Source organism: Protopterus annectens, chromosome 8.part0 (assembly GCF_019279795.1).
Source record: "Protopterus annectens isolate FY-2018-M chromosome 8.part0, PAN1.0, whole genome shotgun sequence".
In the NCBI taxonomy this organism is placed as follows: domain Eukaryota; kingdom Metazoa; phylum Chordata; order Ceratodontiformes; family Protopteridae; genus Protopterus; species Protopterus annectens.
In genome coordinates this window covers 1,639,504,078-1,639,517,921 of record NC_056741.1, presented here as the reverse complement: position 1 = coordinate 1,639,517,921, position 13,844 = coordinate 1,639,504,078, and the positions used below count along the sequence as shown (strand labels likewise).

General features: G+C 43.4%; 1 protein-coding gene across 1 annotated transcript in view; it reads left to right on the top strand.

Annotated features, from left to right (window-relative positions):
• Nucleotides 1-13,844, top strand: part of NCAPD3 (non-SMC condensin II complex subunit D3) — a gene marked incomplete in the record, with an annotated part of 2,635,837 nt that overhangs the window by 2,578,242 nt on the left and 43,751 nt on the right. The window contains 1 exon segment of the mRNA XM_044081165.1: nucleotides 2,303-2,377. Coding sequence (XP_043937100.1) covers nucleotides 2,303-2,377 — 75 coding nt within the window.

Here is a 13,844-nt window from a genome sequence, read left to right as displayed (position 1 = left end):
TATAATAAAAAAATAAAAAAAACTACACTTACCTAAACGCTGTAGGCAGAGGGACAAGCCCCCCTGCACCCCCGCTACTTAAATATTCGTACTCCGAGATCGCACTGCATTGAAGTAAAAGGAAGATGTTCCCTACTGTGATTTTTGTGTTACGCGCGCAATGTTTCGGAACCCATATACATATACATATACATATATATATATATATATATATATATATATATATATATATATATATATATATATATATATATATATATACATACATACACACACATGTGTTGAAACCCTACACTGATGAAGTGCTGTTAATGGTGTCTTGGAAGTTCCTTTATGGATGAATACACAAGGAGCTCTTTCTAATAATATTTCCTGGAAAGGGATTACAGCCCATTTGTGAATCTGTTCCTTCATGAACCTCAGGCAGTTGGTCCCTCCATTTTTTTTCTACTATTTCTGCAAACCTCAAATTCTTTCTTCCGGATCTATTTTTACCTCAATTTGGTTTTCCAGGAATTCCTTGTGTTTCATTTAAAAGATTGCCTTTTTTTTCCCCTTCACATTTTAGGTATCTTGGATTGCCTATGCATGCTTAGAACTTGTTCAGCTTCCACTAATTGTGTTTGCTGTTTGTCTTTACAGAGCCCTGTAATGTTTTAAACAACATATGGAACATTTTGTCATTTTTCTGTTCCATAGCTGTTGTCGCCATCTCTACTTTGAATGTTATTGGTGGTGAATCAGACACCCATGTGGTCCTCTAGATCTGTATTCTTTTCAAAGACTTAGTTTTTTTATTACCTTGTTCTTTTCCCTTGCAAGTCATTAATTCAAAATTGAAAACAAAAATTATGTTTGTTGGAGCTCCTAAGCAAAAATGCTTGCTTTAATTACAATAATCCAGCACTCTCAGAGTGTAAAAATTTTTGTTTAAAAAAACACTTTTGTTCAACACAACCAGCAAACAACTTTGACATAATTGCCACCCTCCAGTACGGGGTATGCCCTTTTTAACGTATATACTTTGTCACACAAAGTAACACAGGTGTTCTAAGACAAGCTCAGGGAGGACAGAAACCTTAAGTGTTGTACAATTATGCCATTCGAAGGAGTGCTCAAACTAATGCACATTTTAGGCACGTTGGACTTTGCCAGAATTTTAAGCAGTTTATATATTTTTTTTTTTATTTTGGAAAAAAGTGACAAAGAATGAGAGAAATGGCAACTGGGAAGATTAGTTGGATTACATGGAGTTATGTTGGTAGCTGATGTTTAATACATCAGACACCTGGTTAGAATGCTAGCACATCTCTGAATAGTGTTCTGAGTATCCAAATTGAAGGTTTAATTATTGTGTTACACACTAATATATAGGCTATTTATATACATACATATATATATATATATATATATATATATATATATATATATATATATATATATATATATATCTATATATATATATATATATATATATATATATATATATATATATACATACATACACATTTTCAACTTCCAAAAAGTGTGTTACTTCAAAAGTTTCTTAGTTTTAGACTAATATATACATCATGACCGGACAGGTGCTCTGCTGTGGCGACCCCTAACCGAGAAAAAGCCGAAAGAAGAAGATATACATACTTTTTAGTACATTTTAATTTGGTTGATTAGTAGCATGTAATTTGAGTGTGTGCTTCTGTAAGTTGTTGTAGAATAAGTAGTCAAGTGTTGTTATGATAATTGTCGGTTGTGTTGAGTGAAGGTGTTTTTTTTTTTTAAACAAGAAATTTTATGCTTCAGGACAAGCTACCCTGTTGTAATGAAAACAAGTGTTTTTGCTTAGGAGCTCTAAGTGGCATTCTTTTTGTTTTCGAGTTTGGATTTTAGCGTCACATTTTTGTGCACTGGTTATAAGCCGTTAATTCGCCTTATTTCCAATAATACTGTTTAATTGCTGGCCTTTTAGTAAGTTTATTGGCTCTATGAGGGAGAGCTGAAATAGCTTGTACAACACTTAAGGGCTCCATAACAGAAGTCCTTTTGTGTCTACATGTGCTGTTATTTGCCATGTGGCATTAACCCCACCCTGCTTCCACCCCCGCATTCAAAGGGTGAAAACGTTAGAGAAAAATTACCAAGCTGTGAAGGTAACGTGGAATATCAGTCATATACGTATTGAAGAGGGATCCTCATAGATCTAATATGGTGAATACCTTCCCTTTATGGTAGATATTAGGGTAACCTTTTAGTAAGATGTATATCTATAAAAAATAAAATGGTGTGTTCTTTGTTTCCTTTTTAGATACTATTAACAACGTAACCTTTGGAGCAGGAGTAAGCTATATCAGTATGAATCAGACGCCATCTTCCTTAAAAGGTAAATACAATGCAAAGTTTTCTTTCACAGCAATCTGCTTGTTTCATGAACTTTACAGTAATGTTAGCTGAGCATAATGTTCAGTAGATTATCTTGTTAGGAACAGTGTCTGCCTCCAGGGGTGTGCATTCATAACCTTGCAGTATTATCTGAGTTATTCTGCAGCATTATTTTAGTGCATGCATTGATACGGGCTAAAAAATAGACCAGAGTAGATGTGCTGGTAATAATGTCAAGCTGTTCTGTTTGTGTTCTGTGTAGGAACAAGTGGCAGCCTTACTTGTATTGGGCACTTTGTCATTTGTCTCTAATAGGCTTCTAATGACTTCAGTCTTTCACCAGTTGCAGGGCATCAGGATACTTCATCATTGTCAAGTCTGCAACTCCTGATTCATGGAAATACAAAACCTCTTACTTTCTGATTTTACTTTCTTTGCTGAGATGTTTATTTAAAAGGGTGGTCTGTACCCAGCACCCTCATCACTCAATAAGCAAAGCATGTTTATCTTCATTGCATTATACCATAAATACAGTGACTCTTACATTTACATTTCAATGAATTATGCTATTGATATAATTTGCATATATATCTGTGAAGGTGTAGGACCACCCTCTTTAAATCTCATCTGTCACAGGAGTATAAAGGAAAATATCACATGCAATCTTTAATTTTTTTCCACCACTATACTGCATTGCATTTAGAGGGCAGAAGGGGGCACTAAGTCCATCTAGTCTTCTGTTTTTTAAGTGCATCAACATTCTACTTCCCTTCTGTCGCTCGTCCCTCTATGCATAGAAGACAAAGCAAGTGGGGGTAGTTAAAGATGCTTTATTACATAGAAACACATCAGGATGGATAGCAGCATCATTAAATATAAACAAACTGATTAACAGACAGACTTTACATGCTTACATCTCAACAGCTTACTACAAAATGGCAGTCAGACTTGCACTTGCTCAGTATTTATATACTTGTGCAAGCCCTTGGATAGCTTCTTAAAGAGACAGACACACAGTCATCTACATCCTCCCTCTTAAAAAGATTGCCATTAATCAAAATGACATTGCAGCTAAACATGCACCAATATAGACATTCAGAAACAAAACACGATGTTCATGTCCAAGTAGCCGTGTATCTATAACATGGTCTGGAGATATGACTGGATCTCGTAACCTGACAATCAGAACTGGGTTTAACAACAGGGACAGTCTTCGGTGACCAACTCTTATTAGGAACTTCAGGATTCATCACAGGAGCAGGAATACTGTCTGGAACTTCCACTGGGCAACTCACTCAGAAAGTCTTTCTCACAGGTTATGTGCTGTGGTATAGGTTTGGACACCAGTATCAAATGCTTCCGAATCTGCCTAAAATTAACCCTTGTGATTCCACAATGTACAATCTCGGCTCTGGGCAAATGTTCTTCACGACTCCAGTCCAGTCATAACTTCTGGATGTTTGCATCCTTACTACTTCTCTGTCTTGTAATGGATTGAGCAGTTTGCTGGTCTTATCATAATAGGACTTCTGGGTTAAACGCTTCTTCAGCAGACTGGTTTTTACTAACCTGTTGTTCTCAACACATGGAACCAACAGTTGACTGCTGATTGGTAATGTGGTTCTGGTTTGTCTCGACAGAAATCTCTGAATAGGTGAACCAAGATGTTTATCACAAGGAATGTTTCTAAGATTCAAGAGATTTAGGAAAACATCTCTATTGTCTCGTTTCGACTTTTCTAGTAACTGCTTTGCACTTTGAACTGCACATTCTGCCAAACAATTTGACTGTGGATACTCTGGGCTACACTCTTCAAATCTTTTGAATTGTTGGCTTGCAAATTGCCTGCCATTATCAGAAATAACTGTATGTGGACTACCATGAACTGCAAAATGATGCTTCATCTTAGTAATGACAGTATTGGATGCTAGATTGGGAAGTAGGTCAGTCTCGAACCAATTGGAATAAGAGTCTACTCACACCAAATATTGTTGACCATTCCACTCGAAAATGTCAGTGGCTACTGTCGACCAAGGTAGTTCCGGAATCTGGTTCAGCTGAAGTTCTTTCTGTTGATGTGGCTTTGTACTTTTGCATACAGAATAAGATGAAAGTACTCTGTCAATAGCTTGTGACATAAAAGGTCAAAGTACTTGTCCTCTTGCCCTTCTTTTAATAGAGTCTGCTCCTGGGTGATCTCGATGTAAGATAGTGATGTACTCTGTTGCAAAGACTTTGGAGCAATAACCTTAGGACCTTAGATGACGATGTCATTGTCTGACAGAATCTCATATCTTTATGGAAAATATGGTTGTACGTCTGGAGGTACACTACATTGCTTTGATGGCCATTCCTTGAGGAAGTAGCTGAGCTTCTGTAAAGATAGATCTGCGACTATGATCTCTGAGCTCATCAAGACATGTAGAAGAAAAAGTTTTCACCTCCATGACTTCAAAAATCAAATTGCTCATTCTCATATCATTCAGTGGTGTTTCTGGGCGATCTGAATAATGTATCAGCAAAATAAAAAAGTTTGCCTTTATAGACAAGATTGAAATGATACTTGTGCAATCTGAACATCACACGTTGCAATCTAGCTGGAGTTGTATGCATAGGCTTTCTCAAAATAGTGACTCGAGGTTGGTGGTCTGTTTCGATTTGGATAGGTCTAACATAAACATAATCATGGAACTTGGAACATACAAACACAATTGCCAAAAGCTCTTTGTCTATCTGGGCATACTGCATTTCAGTTTGTGTAAGAGTTCTGGACATGTACACAGTAAGTTGACCGTCTTATGGAATGCCTGCACCAAGACTAAATTTCGAAGCATCACATGAAAGAGTAACTGGCTTGTGGATGTCATAGTATCTGAAAGTAGGTGGACTGGCAATTCTATATTTCAGGACATCAAATGCTCTCTGGTGTAGCTCTAACCAAGACCAAGATGCAACTTTGCATGTCAATTCTCTGAGTGGTGCTGAAATCTGACTCAAGTCTGAAATGAACTTTCCAACCAAGAAAATGTTGCAGGGCCTGAACATCCTTTGGAGCTGACATCTCAAGAATGGCTGTTTGCTTAGAAGGGTCTCGTTGCAAGCCTGACCTGGTAAATAAATGACCAAAATAAGTGATGTCTGGTAGCTTAAATTTGCATTCCTGTGGATTCAGCTTAAGATTCACTTGATGTGCCCTTTCTAGAACTTTTCTGAGGTTTCTGTCATGCTCTGCTTCACCATTACCTCCTATGGGTATGTCATCTACTATAATAGCACAAGGATACCCAGAAGAAATTTGCTCCATTCCGCATTGAAAGACTTCACTTACAGTATTCATCCCAAATGGCATTCTCAGAAATCTGTACCTTCCTGTCCCCCTGTACTCATCACTCAGACCTATGATTGAGTACAATGCCCCGTTCGGAATGTATCTGACCAGACACCTGCTGCAGCTTGAAAGGCCCCAAAAGTTCCTCACCAAAAGGATAAAGGGTCTCAAAAATATGTCTTATGCTGCCCGACTGAAAGAACTCCAGCTCTATTCAGTCTCATACCGCTTGCTCAGAGGTGACCTGTGCCTGACATATAAGGCCATGTCAAACCCAGATTTGATGAATATGCTTCACCTCAAAAAATCTAGATCCCTCAGAACCACAAGGGCGGATGACTTAAACCTTGACACGGTTATAAATAGAACGTGCTGGAGGGACAGATTCATCACCCAGAGACTCCCTATGCTGTGGAACAAAATCCCGGTACATGTGAGGCAGAGCACCTCTCTGGCCTTGTTCAAGAGGAATCTTGACCAATGGATGGTAGATTGCAGATATACCCCAGGGATTACTTCAGTGTCACTGCTTGACAGAGGCACAGCAAAATGATAGGCATAGTTTTTATTCAAACTAAAGGGGTGGCGAAAGCCACATAACTATGGGCTAGGCTTATAAATGCCCTTGGGCAGATAGCCTAGTATGAACCTATGAACCTTCCAAACGGAGTACTGAAAGTAGCTGGCAGCAAGGACTTCTTGTCGAGCAAAATTTGCCAAAATGAAATCTCTGCATCTAAGATGGAAAAAAAATTGGCATTTGTCGTAAGAGCAGCAGCTTCTTCAACTGTATGCATTGGATGATGTCTTTTTAGTGCCTTCAAATCCTGTAGATCGATACATATTCTGATGTCATCCGAGCTTTTCTTATGAGCTACCACCATGGAAGGTACCCACTCAGTCGGTTCATGGGCAAATCACACCTTGTTGCACCATTATGTCTTGTTCAGCTTTGACTCTATGGGCTGCATGGCTATTGCAACTTTTTGGGCTGGCCTGATAACTGGGCTGACATCCGGGTCTAACTTCATGGAGTACACTACTGGAAGCTTGCCTAGTTTGTATTCGAAAAGATCAGCATAGGTAGAAAAAAAATACTGGGCGAAATTAGAATAGTGATCTGTTAAGCTAACATGGTGGACTTCCTTATTAAATGAAAGTCCCATTTTCAAAGTGTCTCAGAGCCCTCATAATGACTGGGCATGCCTTTTGACCACATGGCCACATAAAAAAGTCGTGACTTCTCCCAGGAGAGTAACTTAAAAGCATTACTGAGCCTTCCATTTGAATCTCTTCACCACCATAAGCAACAAGCTTTGCATACTTTGCCAAATTAAGCCTTTCACCAGCACATTCTCTAGCCAATGTTTCTGCAGACATAACATTGCACTTTGTGCCTGTATCAGCTTTGAACTCTATGGGTTTGCCATTTATCAGACAGTACAAAATACTTCATTCTTGTCCCATAAATCTACTGCATTAACGGTTTCAGTAAGCACTGACACACCATCAGCATGAAAAGTAGGGTTGCAGCTTTTAATTGATCAACTCATTTCTTAAAATGTTCCTTTTAATAAAAGAATGTGTGGCCTTTGAGTTACAAAACATTTTGAAATTATTTAATGTATTACATTTGTGGCATTGTTGATGAAAAGCTAACCATTTCTCTCTCTCTCAGATTCATGGCTGCTACTACAATTATGACCGTTGGCAATGAAATTGGGTGTTGCCCTTGCTTTGAGTTTGCTGACTCATTGTTTTGCTTCACTGGGGCTGTGCAAACTTTGGAACTTGCTAGAAAGCTCCGGGGGTTACCTGTGAGTGTTGCAGGGGCTACATTTGCTGCCACGTGCCTGGGCTTGTTTCTTTTAACCACGTGCTGCATACTATCAACATGAGCTTTAGAAGTTACTGGAAACATGCCTTTCTCATTTGTAAGCATATTCATGTCCTTTTCTGTGAGCTGATATATCTGACAAGTCTCAATGGCCTTATTCGAAGTTAAATCACTGTCACGAAGCAAAATCTCTCTCACTGTATCATCTTTAATACCACGCACAAGTCTGCCCCTTATCAACTCATCCCTTAAATCACCAAATCTGCATGTTTTAGCCTTATTTCTCAAGTCAGTTATATATGCTGCAAACATTTCACCAGGCTTTTGATCCCTTGAGTAAAATAAGTGCCTCTCCATTGTAATGTTGATCTGGGGGTTACACATTTTTTAAAATGTATGATGTTATGTGATCCTATCTCGCCTACATTCTGAATGATGGGTTCGGAGCCGATCCCTCGGCTCCGACTCGGCACGCTTATGCCAAAGAGCGAAGTCTCTTATTGGCTGAGCTTACTATATCCCAGGATGCACCACCATCAGTCCCCCAGATCTCGTTTGCCGCTTAACTGCAAGGACGTGGTCTCGAGCTGGCTGGGCTGAGTAGCTTTTATTAACTACTTTTTCTGTCAGTTTTTGTGCTTGTATTTCACAAAAGCCGTTTTAACGGCTATTGCTACCTTTTGCTGCCTATTGTGTTCGATTGAGTAGTGGTTTTTCTTGTGTGTGACTGGGTAGAGTTTGTTTTGGCCCCCCTTTCAATCCAGGGCCTTTTCGGTCAAACTTTATAACTGAATTTTTAGTGTAAAGTTCCCGGTTATTATACCTAAGGTTGTGTTTTTACACAGTTTCTGTAAGCCTTCGGTTTTTTGTCATAGGCGATTCTACAGTGGTTAAATTTCCTGTCAGAAATTGTTAACATTATGTCTCAAGCCCCTAGGCCTTCGGGCTTTAAAAAATGTACTAAATGTGCTTTTAAGATGTCTGTTACTGATGACCATCTACTTTGTGTTTATTGTTTAGGGGCAAAGCACTTGCAGGAGTCATGCAGCGTATGTCACGCTTTTTCCTCAAGGGTCCTCCAGGAGAGGAAAAATAAATTGATTCTCAAAGGGTTAATTAAACCCTCTTTGAAGAAGCCTTGTCTTCGCTCCTACTCCTGCCAAAGAAAAGGGCTTGGCTCCGACCAGTCCGTCTGATCCGACTGCCAAGAGACCTAGGCAGGCCTCTCCTTGGCTCCAAAGACTTGGGCCGAGGTCGAACGGTCTGCCTCGATGCCACCAGTATCGACTCCTCGGGCTTCGGAGCCGATGGCTGGGGCATCGAGGCGGGTCACCTTCGTCGGCTCCGCTGCCCTCGGAGCCGTCAAGGGTCGCCCGCTCAGACACTTCCTCCTCGGCGCCGAAGTCTACCTCGGCACCGATGGAATCTGGTGTTTCCTCGGCGCCGATTCTCATCGAGTCGCCTGGAGCCGGTCCCCTAGTCCCTTGGGGCCGAGGAGGTCTTCGAACCCGTTCTGTTTCCTCTCGGTCTTGAGAATATCGGATTCTAATATAGACAAGGTGCTACGAAAACTGTTCCAGTCCACAGTCTTCCAAGAATTTGTTTCGGTACCGACCCAGTTGGATTCGGAGCCGATGGCCATGACCCATCCCATTGCTATTCCTCCTCCGACTGCTTCGGCTCCGTCCGGAGCAGGTGCTCTTGGAGCCGGTGGTGATCTCAGGGTCGGCTCCGACCCTTACTCCAACCCGGCCTCGGGTCCGAGTTTGGTACTGGACTTCTTCGGCTGGACCCGAGGGTGATGTTTGGGACCGATGCTTTCGGTTCCGAGCCTCCCTCGGTGCTGCTCTTGGGACTTCCGTCTACTATCATGGCCCCGGAGACTGACGCTCCCAGGATTCTGGAGGTCCGGCTTTCAGAGCCATGAGGAGTGCCTTGGCCAAATCCTCTTGACCATCTCTCGGTTTTACCAGCACCTTCCCTGGGCGTGGAGACTGGGTCTTTGGTAGTTCCCCTGTCTGTGGCCAGCGGAGCCCGAGGCCTGAGGTTACCCCAGTGGGGTTCCCTCTTCCTGAGGGTTCTTGAGTCATCTCCAGAGGAACCCCAAGGAAGAGATCGTGCAAGAGGAAGCACGTGGACTCCCCGAGTCTATCACATCGGACACGGATATGGATGATGCAGAGGGTCCCTAAGTCGTCCTCGGATGATGTCTCCTTTGCAGACATCTTAGAGATCCTCAAACAACGAGGCTGGATGTCCAAACCCCCTCTGCGGACGAATCAGTGCTCCTCAAGGCCTTTGGGGCTCAGCCCTCCGCCTCCTGGGTATCTCCGCCCTTGACGAGCTTCTGGATTTAGTTTGTCGGGCGTGGGAACACCGGGATACTGTGGAACCAGTCCTTCGTCCAAACAAATTCTTATCTGCTCCCCGAGAAGGAGTTCCTTACTAAAGGCGTGGCTGTAGATGCCATGGTGGTGGCATCTGCTACACAACAGGGCGTGGCAGAGGCTTCAACGTCCATCCATCCTCCTAATAAGGAGTCTAGGAGTATGGATAGGTACGGGAAGCGCACCCTGACTTCAGCGGCCTTTACCTTAAGGTCTCTGAATTATTTGGCACATTTTACTAGGCTTCAGAGGGATCTGGTCAAGGAGTTGTCAGACTCCCTCTCGGGTAACCTACCTGAGCAGCTAGCCCAGCCCGTTAGCTCTCAGTTGGCTATCCTTACGTCAATTGCTAACTCGTCCATGAGGCTCATATCCTATGCGGCCGAAGGGGCGGTAGAGCGGCAGGCACAGGCGTGGCTCTACGTGAACAGGCCTGGCTCCGCTTGTGTCAGTTCGCGGAGGCCTTCAAGTCTTCCTTCGCCGACGCTCCTTTGATGGGTCCTCATTATTTGGACCCAAGGTGAAAGACACCCTTACCGCTGTGAGCAAGAGGGAAAAACGTTATCTGCCGTAGGGGCCCGTTATTCCACTCCCTTTCGGCCTTACCCCAAGGCCAAAGGAGGGGGAAAATGTGGTTCGGAAATCTCGCAAGTTTTTCTCCCAACAGCAGGAAGATTCCCGTCCAGAGGCAGAGGCGGGAAATTTTTCAGGGAGACGCCGTCCCAGAGGCGGCAGAGGGCCCCGCAATTCTGGAGACCGCGAGTCCTTTCGTGGCTCTTCAGCCTCCCACGACATGAGGGATTGCCCGGCTGTGCTGCTCGAGCCAGTCGGGTGTCGTTGCCAAGCACCTAAAAGCCTGAGGTCAATCACTCAGGACAGATGGGTGCCGGATAGTGCCGGAGGTTACACCATCCCATTCAAATACTCACCCCTCCGTCCAAGAGAATCCGGACCCACCACCCAGTCAAAGGGAAATAGCAGCCGCAGAAGCTTCAAAGCTGCTACAAAAGGAGTCATCCAACCGGTCCCCACAGACCAAATCGGATCAGGAAATTACTCCAGGTTCTTTTTAGTGCCAAAAAAGACAGGGGACCTGAGACCAATATTGGATCTCAGCAGACTGAACCTATCCGTCACGAAATCCAAATTCCGAATGGTCACGTTGCAATCCATTCTCCGTTGTTGGAGAAGGATGTTTGGATGTGCTCCATAGACCTCAAGGACGCCTATTATCACATACCGATACATCAGGCGTCCAGAAGGTATCTGCGCTTCAGCCTGGGAGCCAGTCATTACCAATTTTGTGCTCTGCCCTTTGGTCTCACCACAGCCCCAGGGTGTTCACCAAGTGTTTGGCAGTAGTGACGGCTCACCTGAGGAGCCTTGGATTCCAGGTGTTTCCCTATCTCGACGACTGGCTCCTGACTGCCACCACCAGGCATCTACTTATGGACAACCTCAAAGCCACCATCTCCTGGGTGTTTCCTGGGGATTACATTCAATTGGTCAAAGTCTGTCTTGCTGCCCTCTCAGCATAAAGTTTATAGGAGCAGAGATAGACTCAAGATTGATGCGTGTCTTTCTTCCTGCCGAAAGGCTCCAAACTTTACAGGGCCAAGTTCAAGCTCTGATCTCGAGATCCAAAGCCCCAGCCAGGATGGTCCTACAAGTTCTAGGCTCAATGTCTGCCACGGTACTTTTAGTTCCTCTAGCAAGGTTACACATGAGGATTCTTCAGTGGCTCTTATCAACTCAATGGTCCTTTCAAGATCTTCCCTCAATTATCACATCATGATTACGAATTATGCAAGAGGGACCTGCGCTGGTGGCTTCAGACATCCAACTTGGATCAGGGAAAACCCTTTGTTCTCCCCCCTCCAGTGGTTACCCTGGCGACAGATGCCTCCCAGATAGGGTGGGGGGGCATTGTCTGGGCAGGCTAGTTCAGGGCTCCTGGCTTCGATGAAGCTCATCTCCACATCAGCGTGTTGGAGATGAGGCTGTACTTCTATCCCTACAGGCCTTACACAAGTTCCTTCCTCAGGGCATCATCGCCATCCACACAGACAACATGTCGGTGGTTTGGTACCTGAACAAACAAGGAGGGACCAGATCGTATCCCCTTTGCAGAGAGAGGCCATGAGGTGTGGGAATGGGCTGTAGCTACCAACCGCTTCTTGGTAGCGACCCACATCCGGGAAAGTCAAATGTATTGGCGGACAAATTAAGCAGGACAATTCTCTCTCCTCACGAATGGTCTCTAAACCGCACAGTAGCAGCCCAGATTTTCAAGAGGTGGGGAGCCGTGCTGCGACGTATTTGCGACTCCACAAAACACCAAGTGGGAAAGGTTCTTCTCCTTGATTCCTCATCAGGAAGTACCGGCCATGGATGCTCTAGCACAACCCTGGCCAACAGGGTTGCTTTATGCTTTTCCTCCAATTCCTCCTTCCCAAAGTCATTCAAAAGCTTCTCAGCTAAAGGCTTCAATGATTCTGATTGCCCCATACTGGCCTCGTCAGATATGGTTTCCTTACCTGAAAAAGCATGCAGTGGACGATCCGTGGACCTTAGACCTGATCCCGGATTTGCTAATCCATCAGTCGGGACATTGGCATCAGTCCCTTCAATCTCTGAAATTGACAGCTTGGCTCCTCCACTTCCGACCTTAGTTAGAAGTCACACACTAGACCCGAAGTTGTTCACATTTTGTCTTGACCCACAAACCCACCACTAACAAATTGTACCTCAGTAAGTGGAAGAGGTTTGCTATCTGGGCTCAACTCAAGGGCTTAGACCCTATCACTGCTCCTGTCCCAGAGGTTTTGAAATTCTTAACATCCCTATTTAATCAGGGATCTTCTGTCTCAACTATTAAAGTTCAACTAGCTGCTATCTCTAAATTCCATGAATCCACGGATCCTCCTTTGATGAGCAGCAGGCTATGCAAAACATTCATTAAAGGTGCGAGTCTGTTAAGACCACCAGTTTTCATCCTGCACCTCCATGGGATCTTGATTTAGTGCTTCGCGCATTAACATCTCCCCCTTTTGAACCGGCTGCTACATGCGAGTTAAAATATCTGTCATGGAAAACGGCATTCTTAGTGGCTATTACTTCGGCAAGAAGAGTCTCAGAGCTTCAAGCCCTGTCTATTAAACCACCATATCTGATTTTCCACAAAGATAGAGTATCTCTTAGGCCTAATCCATCCTTTGTCCCAAAGGTCTGCTCTAGTTCTGTCTTCAACAATCTCTAGACCTAGCAGATTTCTTTCCAAATTTCTCTAATGAAGCAGAATACACTCTCCATAAATTGGATGTTCACAGGCAATTCGCTTCTATTTAGACAGGACTCAGCAACCCAGTAAGTCAGACCAGTTGTTTGTGTCCTTCTCAGATAATAAATTGGGCCAAACTATCACAAAAGCTACAATCTCAAAATGGATTAGAGATTGCATAACTCAGGCCTATTCTTCTTCAAATAAGCAACTTGCATCATCTATCAAAGCTCATTCTACCAGAGCTATGGCTACTTCTATAGCTTTTCATTCCAAGCTCGCTATTTCGAATTTGTGCTGCGGCTACTTGGTCCAACCAGCACACTTTCATTTCCCACTACAAATTGGATGTGGCATCTAAAGGACGAGCTTCATTTGGTTCCACGGTACTCAGGAGTGTTTTCAGTGAGCCACCCAGGATTCAGGTGCTAGGGGCTGTCCCATCATTCAGAATGTAGGCGAGATAGGATCACATAACATCTTTTAGTTATGTACTCACCATAACTTCAGATGTTTGGGATCCATCTCTTCATTCCTGATCCCACCCTCCTTCCCCTGCCTTGCAGATCAGAAGAGATAGAACGGTTTTGAGCTCCACTGTTTTTATCTTGTTTCATCTGGCGATGTTATATAAGC